This window comes from Megascapheus bottae, chromosome 6, assembly GCF_031878675.1.
Source record: "Megascapheus bottae isolate mThoBot1 chromosome 6, mThoBot2.hap1, whole genome shotgun sequence".
Classification (NCBI taxonomy): domain Eukaryota; kingdom Metazoa; phylum Chordata; class Mammalia; order Rodentia; family Geomyidae; genus Megascapheus; species Megascapheus bottae.
In genome coordinates, this window is record NC_143514.1 from 19,837,804 (window position 1) to 19,849,666 (window position 11,863).

Below are 11,863 nucleotides of genomic sequence, written 5' to 3' on the forward strand. Positions count from 1 at the left end.
GCTGGAAGTGGTGCAGAGGCTCAAGTAGTAGAGCTCTGGCCTTGAGAAAGTCCAAGGACAGTGCTCAGGCCCTGAGCTCAAGCCCAGGACTGGCAAATAAATAAATTAATTAAAAAAAATAAAGTGTGATAAGTGAGCTGAACATATTGAAAGAACTAAAATTTTTTTTTCAAATTTAGATTTCAGTTTGGGAGTATTGTTTCCTTGAAAAATATCAGGTTTTAAAACACCTGTCATCCTCGACTACAGACTAGATCGGGGACGATGTGGTGATGTGGCTCGTACTTGGGAGGCCGGCAGAAAGCCTATAGGCCTTCACGTGAAGAGCCAGCACGTGGGCCACATGGGTCTATCCAGTGTCACCAGCACCTGGAAACAGGTACATGTCTGACAAAATTAAGGTCTTTGGGAAGAACAAAAGTTGCTTTCTAACGGATAATGACGGAAGGACTCCTAGGAGGGGGCAGGGTGGCGGCACCACTGAATTCCAAAGTTAATTAAGTACGGTCGCTAGGAAGCACCGGGAACCACAGAGAAAAGTGACTTATCTTTGAGGAGAAAAGCTCGCTTGTTTTTGTTTTTTTATAAAAATTACATAGTTGAAACACGCAGCCGGATGAGATGGCGTGGGCATTTTACCGAATACAAGATCCACACCGATCTGCAAGCCTGCCGCCCACTCGGGTCCCGGGAGCCCTCCGGGACCCCCGACTCGCGGGGGTCGGGTACCCTCGCTAAAGCGCTGCCTTGCTCCGCGGCGCCTCTTCCGGAGCTCTCGGGGCTTCCGGCCTGCTCCGCCCCGGGCGTCAGTTGACCCCGGGGGCGGTGAACCCTGAACCCTCCTCCGCGGCCGGCCCTAGAAAACCGCGGCCGGGCCGCACTTCCTCGCGCAGGGGTGGAGCTTTCTCAGGCGGTTACGCAGCGCCCACAGGAGCCAAGATGGTGTCCGGGACGGTTGCCTGAGGGAACCTCCGACCCCTGCAGTCAGAGGTTCGGCCCATTGTTCGGCGCCGGCAGAACGACCAGGAAGCTCGGAAGTTCCCGGCTCGGAGGACCGAGAAGCAGCGCCAAGGGCGCCGCCAGGCCCGACACTTGTTTGAGAGAACGCGGAAAGCGCGGGGAGGCGGGCCGTCACCATCTCGCGACACTCCAGTGACGTCGCTTCGCGGGCGCGCGTTCTAGTCTTTCACCTTCAGCCTCCTCAGGGTCTGCACCTATTCCTTTAAGGGAGTGACGGACAGGGCTTTCAGCCTATCAATTCCATCTCCAGTGTCCAATCAGATTTAAACTTCCGTCAGCCGCCGGAGAAGTTGGAAGGTAGGGGTCGAAAGAGAGAGCGTGCTCTTTTGTCTCTCGGGACATTGATAGGAGCCTAGTTCTCAGAAGAAGAAAAACCCGACGGAACGGATGACCCAGCTTCCCAAGTAATAGGTTAAAGGACGGGGGGTCACATGCCAGTGAAAGGGAGGAGGAGGCGGGACCGCCGCGTACACCGCGTAAGGAGTACCGTTACAGGGCAGACTTCTTGTCCAATCAACGCCTCTAGACTCTGAGTCAGGTGACTGTAGAGTGCCGGGGGCGGAGCTACGGCCTGGCGCGAGGAACCGTTAAGATAGACAACGACTACGACCAATGAGGTACTCTGACCGGGGCGTTGGGAACCCAATAACAGTGACTGGGCGGGCGCCTTCCTGGAGCGCGGGGAGATGTGAAGACGGACAAACAGTTTTCCCAATGAGACTGTAGAAAAGTGAGCGAGTAGACCAATGAGATCGGCGGGGCGGGATCCTTTGCCGCGGCGGAGTCCAAGATGGCGGCGTGCGGTTCCGCTGTGTGAAACGAGCGCGGGGCGGCGGGTTAGTCAGCTCCGCGGAGACTACCTCCGGCAACCCGCAACCATGAAGGGAAAAGAGCGCTCTCCAGTCAAGCCCAAGCGTTCCCGCGGCGGTGAGGACTCGACTTCCCGCGGGGAGCGCAGCAAGAAGTTAGGGGGCTCCGGCGGCAGCAATGGGAGCAGCAGCGGGAAGACCGACAGCGGCGGCGGGTCGCGGCGGAGCCTTCACCTCGACAAATCCAGCAGTCGAGGCGGCAGCCGCGAGTACGACACTGGCGGGGGCAGCTCCAGTAGCCGCTTGCACAGTTACAGCTCCCCAAGCACCAAAAATTCCTCGGGCGGGGGCGAGTCGCGCAGCAGCTCCCGGGGTGGAGGCGGGGAGTCACGTTCTTCTGGGGCCGCCTCCTCGGTCCCCGGCGGCGGGGACGGCGCGGAATACAAGACCCTGAAGATCAGCGAGCTGGGGTCCCAGCTGAGCGACGAGGCGGTGGAGGACGGGCTGTTCCACGAGTTCAAACGGTTCGGTGATGTGAGTGTGAAAATCAGTCATCTCTCGGGTTCTGGCAGCGGGGACGAGCGGGTAGCCTTTGTGAACTTCCGGCGGTCAGAGGACGCGCGGGCGGCCAAGCATGCCAGAGGCCGCCTGGTGCTCTACGATCGGCCTCTGAAGATAGAGGCCGTGTACGTGAGCCGGCGTCGCAGCCGCTCCCCGTTAGACAAAGATTCGTACCCTCCGTCGGCCAGCGTGGTCGGGGCCTCCGTAGGTGGTCACCGGCACCCGCCCGGGGGTGGAGGCCAGCGATCGCTTTCCCCCGGTGGCGCCGCTCTGGGATACAGAGACTACCGGTTGCAGCAGTTGGCTCTTGGTCGCCTACCTCCTCCACCTCCGCCGCCTTTGCCCCGGGAACTGGAGAGAGAACGGGATTATGCGTTCTATGAGAGAGTGCGCCCAGCGTACAGCCTTGAGCCAAGGGTGGGAGCTGGAGCAGGTGCCGCTCCTTTCCGAGAAGTGGATGAGATTTCACCCGAGGACGATCAGCGTGCTAACCGGACGCTTTTCTTGGGCAACTTGGACATCACTGTGACAGAGAGTGATCTTAGAAGGGCTTTTGATCGCTTTGGAGTCATCACAGAAGTAGACATCAAGAGGCCTTCTCGAGGCCAGACCAGTACCTATGGCTTTCTCAAATTTGAGAACCTAGACATGTCTCACCGAGCCAAATTAGCAATGTCTGGCAAAATTATAATTCGGAATCCGATCAAAATTGGTTACGGGAAAGCTACACCCACTACCCGCCTCTGGGTCGGTGGCCTGGGACCTTGGGTACCTGTTGCTGCTCTGGCACGAGAATTCGACCGATTTGGCACCATACGCACCATAGATTACCGAAAAGGTGATAGTTGGGCATATATCCAGTATGAAAGCCTGGATGCAGCTCATGCTGCCTGGACCCATATGCGAGGGTTCCCACTTGGTGGCCCTGATCGTCGCCTTAGAGTAGATTTTGCAGACACAGAGCATCGTTACCAGCAGCAATATCTGCAGCCTTTGCCCTTAACTCATTATGAACTGGTGACAGATGCTTTTGGGCATCGGGCTCCTGACCCTTTGAGGGGTGCACGGGATAGGACACCCCCCTTACTCTACAGAGATCGTGATAGGGACCTTTATTCTGATTCTGATTGGGTGCCACCTCCACCACCAGTCCGAGAACGCAGTACTCGGACTGCAGCTGCTGCTGTTACTGCTTATGAACCACTGGATAGCTTGGATCGAAGGCGGGATGGCTGGTCCTTGGACCGGGACCGAGGTGACCGAGATCTGCCCAGCAGCCGAGACCAGCCTAGGAAGCGACGGCTACCTGAGGAGAGTGGAGGACGGCACCTGGATAGGTCCCCTGAGAGTGACCGGCCACGGAAACGGCACTGTGCGCCTTCTCCTGATCGCAGTCCAGAACTGAGCAGTAGCCGGGACCGTTACAACAGTGACAATGATAGGTCTTCCCGTCTTCTTCTCCTGGAAAGGCCCTCTCCAATCAGAGACAAACGAAGTAGTTTAGAGAAGGGCCAAGGTGATAAGCGAGATCGTAAAAACTCTGCATCAGCTGAACGGGATAGGAAGCACCGGACAGCTGCTCCCACTGAGGGAAAAAGCCCTCTGAAAAAAGAAGATCGGTCCGATGGGAATGCACCCAGTGCCAGCAGTGCTTCATCAAAGCTTAAGTCACCATCCCAGAAACAGGATGGTGGAACAGCTCCTGTGGCAGCAGCTTCTCCCAAACTCTGTTTGGCCTGGCAAGGCATGCTTCTTCTGAAGAACAGCAACTTTCCTTCAAATATGCATCTGTTGCAGGGTGACCTCCAAGTGGCTAGCAGTCTTCTTGTGGAGGGTTCAACTGGAGGCAAAGTGGCCCAGCTCAAGATCACTCAACGTCTCCGCTTGGACCAGCCAAAGTTGGATGAAGTAACTCGTCGCATCAAAGTGGCAGGGCCCAATGGTTATGCCATTCTTCTGGCCGTACCTGGAAGTTCTGACAACCGATCTTCCTCAGCCACTTCAGACACTGCCACCTCTACTCAGAGGCCACTTAGGAACCTTGTGTCCTATTTAAAGCAAAAGCAAGCAGCTGGGGTGATCAGCCTCCCTGTGGGAGGCAACAAAGACAAGGAAAACACCGGGGTCCTTCATGCCTTCCCTCCTTGTGAGTTCTCCCAGCAGTTCCTGGATTCCCCTGCCAAGGCACTGGCCAAATCTGAAGAAGATTACCTGGTCATGATCATTGTCCGTGGTGCGTCCTAAAGTCTATGTAACTTGTATTTGATACTTTGACATGGTTTCTGTTTTGTGATGTGTAATGGGATATAGCATCTGATGAAAATTTTTTTAGATTAGTTGTTTAGTTGTAGCCTTTTTTTTTCTTTTTTTATATATATTTTTACAAGCCTCTTTAATGTAGAAGTCAGGACAGCTTAGCTATTAAATGAAAGGTATTCCTTGAAGGTAATAGGAAGATGGATTTCCTTTAATTAGGAGCTTCTACCCTTGTAGGTAGGTTTTTCTTTCTTTCTTTTTTTTTCAGGACCTTTTTTTTTTTTCTTTCCTTTTTTAATCTTGAGCTTAAAAATTCCTCAAAGTTACAAATTAAAAAATTTTGAAAAATCAGAGTTTGGAGAAAAGAGCCCACTGATTGTAAATAGATGGTAATATGCACCAAAAAATGGCTTGAATGGTGTGTAGATGAATAATTCCTGTACCAGAAATGTTACTTGTGTGACTAAAATTTGATCAGGGATCGCAAAAGTGTACATTGGCAAATTGTTTCACAGTGTAATTGTTTTAATCAGGTATTTGAGTATTTCTCTTAATATACACAGTTTATTCCCAGAAAGTTTGCTTTAATATGCATTTTTATCATTTAGTTCCGGAGTTTTGTATTCCTCATACGCACTTTGGTTTGTAGCTGTAATTGGTAAAAATTGAGGACTGTGTTACAAACCATGTAAGTCTTAAGTTTTATTGGCATGCAAAAAGTGAGTAGGTGCTTTTGAAATCAGAATTCTCTGGTCAGCTATAGGTGTGAGAGGTGGTGTTTTGTTTTTACTGACTTTGAGAAGTGTATCAGGTACAATTCTAATCTAATTGTGCATATTTCAAAACAATGTTCTTTGTTAAAGATTAGTTTTTGTTTTTGTATCCATTCAAATTTCTGGTTTCAATAATAGAAAGAGGACTTCTCTGCAGGCTTATAAGTCATCTTTCGTTTTGGTGGGCATTAATCATATCTAGATTGCAGAATTTTTGTTAAAATAATCCTAAAATGCCTTCATCTGCTTTAATTTTTTTTTGCTGCTTGTATTTTTATTTTCATATTTAGACAGTAGTGGAGACATTAATATTTGAATGTCCTTGAAATTCAGAATTTAATACTTTTACTGCTGTCCATCCATGGAAACTTCAAATGTCAGTGTAGGAAAACTCTTTTTATTATATTAGTAGTTGGGGCTTCTATAATTAATACAATTTAAGTCACTGCACCTTTTTTGTCCTTTCATTTTTCCCCAAATTGAGAATGATACTATTTGTGGTTCTTAACAAGGGCTTCTACTACTATATAGTAATAGATGTTTTTTGGTTTGTTTTTGTTTTTTATTTTTTATTTACCCTTCTATCGCCTTTAATTTCCCGGGTCATTACCAGATATATTTTTCTCCCTTGACTTAAGTGCTGAGGATTCAGCTAAGGCCCTTACTAATTTAATTATGATTTGGAACTTCAGGACTTTCTGGATCATGATGATATTTCTATTCTGTGAAAGTGACTTATTCAAAGCCTGGCAGAACCCAACTGTTTTCTTTCTGTTATCAAAGCTGGTAGTTTTGAAATAGCACCAATAATAACCCATGGAAATGTCATGTAATTCTTACTTTCCATTATAACAGGTGTCTCTAATGCATGGCAGCATGAGAGCCTCATCACTACTGTCATCTTTTTTTTTTTTTTCTTTAACTTTCCTAGGCATTTATAAATTTTTTTTTAAGTTCTAGAAGTTTTTGTGTTTTCTTTTTAAACTGGAAAAATATCATTTTGAGAGAAAGTACTGTGTATATCCATAAGAGTCCTTGGTATGCCTGTAGGTAAAATGCCTGAAATCCTACAATTGAGACTTTGGGTGGGTGCCTTTTGGATCCAAAATGCAGTGGCATGTCATAGAGTAGAAACCTGTTTGAAACTAATGCAGATATAACATCTACACAGAACAAAGTGTAATTTGTAGTCAGTTATATTTTTTTTCCAGTTTAAATAATTTCACCACCATTAACTTTTGAGTATCTTTTGGTAAGATAGGCAAATGATTTTGGTCTTTTAGAGACCATGACACCTAATTTTAAATTTTACTATAGATCAAACTATATGTGGTCCCCCTTGCCATCTCCCCCTTTTTTTTTTAAACTTACATCGGTGTGACAGCTTGTTGGATAATACTGTTTGCTCCGTGTTTGTTCAAATCCTTATCTGACATTGATGCTTTTGTTAGATCTGGGCAATTTGTGCTTCAGTGTTTCTGGAACAGTTGGCTTGATACCATTTCTAAATGTATGTATTACAAAAAAAAAACAACACACACACACACACACAAAAACCCTAACGATATTTAGTTTGATGCTTATATAGAGTGCTATCTCCAGATGAATAACTTATTTGTTGCCCATTCTGTTGTGTAGTTTTATAATTATAGATTATCTACTACCCATCAGGTTTTGATTGAAAGCTAAGTCCAAAACTGGTTCTAGTTCTCATTAGCAGAATTTTCATGGTCCCAACACTGGATTCTTTGCAACATCTATTTTTTTTCTCCTTTTTTCTTTGACTTTTCAGAAACTTGGTTAAAATGAATGGGAAGAAAATTTCATTTATCAGTTAGTTACTAAATATCTTAAAGATAAGATATTTAAGACTGTTAAGATATAACATCAAAATCTCTGGAAAATTAAACCACTCAGCTCCTAGCAAATATTTCTATACTTAATTTTGGGGAAATACTTTGTTGATTGTAACTAGGATTCCTGTAAACAATTTTTTCACACAAAAACTTAAATTTCTGGTTGAAAAACTATACTTTTATTCTATCAACTGAGAGTAAATAGTTATAACATGTCCATCTGCCTAGTAAAAGCTTTTGTCACTTGGATAATATCCCTTCTTATACTTACATCATATTCAATGTACAATAGTAAAAGTCAGATTTTTTTTTACAGTTGGACACTTTTAGGTTTGTTCAGAAACTTAAGAACTAATGTTCACTGATTTTTTTTTTTTTAAGTTGAAATCTACCTCTTTTTTTTTTTTTTTGACAGTGAAATGGTCATTTTGTAGGCACAGTTTGAATTGCAGCCTCTGCAGGAACTTTTCCCCCAAATTTCTGGTAACAGAATAGGAAATCTTGAGATTAAGACTTAATGACATTTTATATGAAGAAAAAATTGGAATTTCTGGGTATTTTTTTTAATCCATCACAGTGTCTAGTTTTAAGATATAAGAGTTAGATATGCAAAAAAGAAGTGGAGCTAACCGTTAACATTCTGGTTATAGAGATCTCTCAGTGGAAAATGATTTCAGGAACTAGTTGAACTTGGATTGTTAAAACTTAATGAAAGAATTATTATGTGTATGATACAAAGAGTTGAAAAGCGAGTCCTAAGTGTTCTTTGGCTGGTTCAGCATTTGTATTTTCTCAACTGAAAATAACATCTGTTTCTTTGGTAGTATAGATAGATGGATTTTTAAATAGCTTTGTGTCTTGACCCCTTTCTGCAATACTGGAGTAATTTATTGCTCCATGTAAATTCCAGAATGAAAGTAAAGGGGGTGAAATTATGGCTAAACTCCATCTTTCTAGTTTCACCTTTTCTTTTATGTAGCTGTTGATTGATGATAAATGCTTACAAACTTGCCTTTTTTCCTAAAAAATTTTTCCATGTTTTATTCAGTTAAATGAGGATAGCAGGGTAATTTCAATCCTACAATCCTTAATGAATCTTTAAAAAACAAAACAAAAACTCATCTTGGTCTACTTGTTGTCTGTTCATACAGTAAATTCATTTCAAGGTTTGTGCCAGTGGGTATTATTGGTGCTTTTTGAAGTTGAAGTGGACTATCCAGAAAGGTTTTGTTACTATGTTCATCTATAATGGCATAGGGGAAATACATATATTTTTAATATTGTAAACGTTTGTACTGAATAACCTTTTTTTCCCCCCGAAAGCAAAACTGGTGAACATCTGATGAAGATAAGGAATTCAAAGCTCTAATGGACCTTTTTGAAGAGAAGTTGTGGCTTGTGTGGAGTTTACATGGGCCTCTGATGGAAGAAAGCTAATCTGTTTAGTATTTTGTGCATTTTACTAAAATGGCAGCTTAACGTTGTGTATCTGCTATTTGTGATGCCAATGCCGGTGTTTTAAGTGGAAAAAAAAATGACCTCTTTGCTTTGTGCTGTGTACACAAGATTTCTGGAAAAGAAAAACCCTTTTTATGGCTCACACAGCTTAAAAGTAGCTGTCACTCAAACATGCGCTCACAGTTGAGCTGCTTTTGTTTTATTCTAAATAAATTGTTTCTTTTGAGGAAAATGTTTTTCTGCCTGGAAGTGAATTGACGGCAAACCTTGACCCCTTTGTTTGCAGCTGAGGGGGTACTTGCTGCTGCTCAGATCTTGTAAGTCTTGAGCAAGAAGCAGGGAGACCATCAATTTCATTTTGACTATCACGGTGTGTCAATTCTGAAGGATCGCTAGTGTTACTGTGACCCCCCTTTGTTTGCAGCGAAGGGGATCCTTTGCTTCTCGGTTCTCAACGTGATGAGGGAATGGTGCTGTTGGCTGGCACACAAGAAGCCGGGGCAAGCACCTTAAGCCTCACCACAGTGCACGAGTCGGGGTCTTTGCTGGTTTGAAGAGCTGGAGTTGCTGAAATTTAAGTTTTGATTTATTTTGTTCACTCATCACGTTTGGCTTTAGTTTCATTTTTAATTTGAAGAAAAGTTTGAAATTGCTTTATCTTGCACTTTTAACATTTGCACCAAATTGCCAAAAGAAGGAGAAATGCTCCGTTTGCTTTTTAAATGTTAATGATGATGTTAATAAAGCCTTTCCTGACACATTTGAGGAGCTCCTCCATCTCCAGGGGCTTCTTACCAGAGTTATGCAGTGATGGGTTTAGTTCTGAATGGATGAAGAGTTCCTGAGAGCTAGCATTTGTAATTAGAACCATTACTTGGTATCTGTGCCTTATTTGACCTGTGGTTCCACATGCCTTGGATGTGCATGCACCGTGACGGTTTCGTAGGTACGAACGCACACTCAGGCCCTTCGGTTGGTAGTACAGATTGTGAGGAAAGAAATGGAGGCATCCTTAAGGAGGAGAAAGTGTTTGCCTTTAGTTCCTGCATTATCCTGTACAGGGGCTCTTGAGCTTTGGAAGCCTGTTCCCAGTACAGGAGAACTACTCCCCTGTTTGCAGCAGGAGACTTCAGTGCACAGTGACAACGCTGGAGTTCAAGAGGAAGCCAGCAATGCTGCACCTTTGGCTTCAGACACCATGGTGGTTATTTGCCAGTTTTAAACTTAACTAGTTGCAGACGAAGACCATCTTGAAATGCAGGCTTGTTGGGCTTGTTTTGAATTTTAACCTCGGATGGAAGAGCCCTAGTGCTGTTTGTCTCCATGCGGGATGATGATTGCTAGGCAACAGGTGATTATCAACCAAGGATGCCACGGTTATACTCTGCAAGGTGGTGTTCCAGTGGCAAACTGCTGTATAAACTCTTGTAAACAGGTAAGAGGGCTTTTAGAGATCAAATGCGTTGTAATTAATAGGGTGAGGGTTTTTAATGGTTTGGGTTTGTGATTCTACTTGAAAGTCTAGGTACTCTGCTGCCATTACTATCTTATTTCCTTCTCGGAGGTATATTTACAAAATCACAGGTCAGACTTGTGTTCTACCAGACTTTGGAACAATATCATTTAGAATGATCCTTTTAATATGGGAACCAAAGTTTAAAACTTTTGGGTATTGATTTAGGGACTATGGCCTTGATACTTTTGACATTTCTCCTCTTACTTTGGCCTACACTTGTGCTGTGATTTAATGGTGTCAGAGAACTTAACTGCTATCAAAACATTGCTCATTTACAAATTCATTTTTTTTTTTTTTGCCAGTCCTGGGCTTGAGCTCAGGGCCTGAGCACTGTCCTTGGACTTTCTCAAGGCTAGAGCTCTACCATTTGAGACTCAGCACCACTTCTGGCTTTTTCCATATATGTGGTACCAAGGAATCGAACCCGGGTCTTCGTGCATGCTAGGCAAGCACTTTAACCATTAGGCCAAACTCCCGGCCTACAAATTCATTTTTAAACTTACAACTTAGGGGATTATAGTATTTAGCAACAGAGAAAGAAAGCATGCCATCTTTTTTTTTTTTCCTGGAAAATGATAGACATTTTTAGCCAATATGGTTATTTTTCTTAGTCCTCAAAGAGAGTGATTATAAAATTGGACAACTAAAAAGCCAGTGTTGAAAAAATAAGCATTTTCATTGCCTGGTACGTCCTATAAGCTTTCTGATACCACCCCCGTATTAATCAAGGCTTTGATTTTTTTTTTTGAGGCTTTGATATAAACTTATCACAAGTATAACTTTTGTAGCTCATAATGCAAGTTGGATTTTCTTGCTTTGTTTTAAATGGGGTAAAAATTTTCAAATAGACTATTTCTTTTTCATCTCTTCCAGAAGGCTAACAGAATCTAATAACTATAGTAGCTGTCCTGTACTGGCTACTTTTTTCCTGAGTTTGCTTGAACCCCGAGGATTGGACTGCTTAAGTATCATATTTTGATAGAGTAAAAGGATAGTTGTGTCATTTACAAGTATTAAAAGTATTTTTAAAACAGGTCTGCTCATGAGGCGATTGCCTTCTAAAGCTTTGCTAAATGATCTGTCTTTGATTTTGTTAAATCATTTTATACCTTCTGGAAGTGTCCATTTTTCATGTGTTTTATTTTTCTTGTTAGTCCACATTGTAAGCTCATTAGTTTTTCTACTTAGCAAATATCTTAAGTCACTATGGAGATTTAGGAAGATTGTATTGTTTCCTACATATTTCTACAGGCTCAGTATCTTTCTGGGGTCTCAGGCTTTTCTCACAAAAACAAGGAAATAGTGTTGCAAGCAGTATTCATTTGTATAAAAACCATGTAAAAATGGGAGGGTATGCAGCATAATGTTTGAAAATATTCCTAATGAAATGGAAGGATTAAGGATGTGTGCCCACATGTGTGTGAACGAGCTTAAACTAAGGCCTGGGGACTGTGCCTGAGCTTTTGTGCTCAAGACTAGTGCTCTACCATTATGAGCCACAACTCCACTTGCAGCTATTTTGGTAGTAAATGATGAGAATCATCAGGTAGTAAAAGATGAGAATCTCACGGACTTTCCTGCCTGGACTGTCTTTGAACCATGATCCTCAAATCT

At 43.6% G+C, this 11,863-nt stretch overlaps 1 protein-coding gene across 2 annotated transcripts; it reads left to right on the forward strand.

Annotated features, from left to right (window-relative positions):
- Positions 1-764: 764 nt before the first annotated feature.
- Positions 765-8,965, forward strand: Rbm15 (RNA binding motif protein 15). 2 transcript variants are annotated; one of them, XM_090334387.1, is made up of 2 exons: positions 768-4,623; positions 8,599-8,965. In XM_090334387.1, the coding sequence occupies exons 1-2, from the start codon at positions 1,767-1,769 to the stop codon at positions 8,616-8,618; spliced, it is 2,877 nt and encodes a 958-aa protein (XP_090190513.1). In that variant the 5' UTR covers positions 768-1,766; the 3' UTR covers positions 8,619-8,965. The 2 variants fall into 2 exon arrangements, with proteins under 2 accessions (XP_090190514.1, XP_090190513.1); XM_090334388.1 differs by lacking the exon at positions 8,599-8,965 and having other exon boundaries at positions 765-4,634.
- Positions 8,966-11,863: the final 2,898 nt, after the last annotated feature.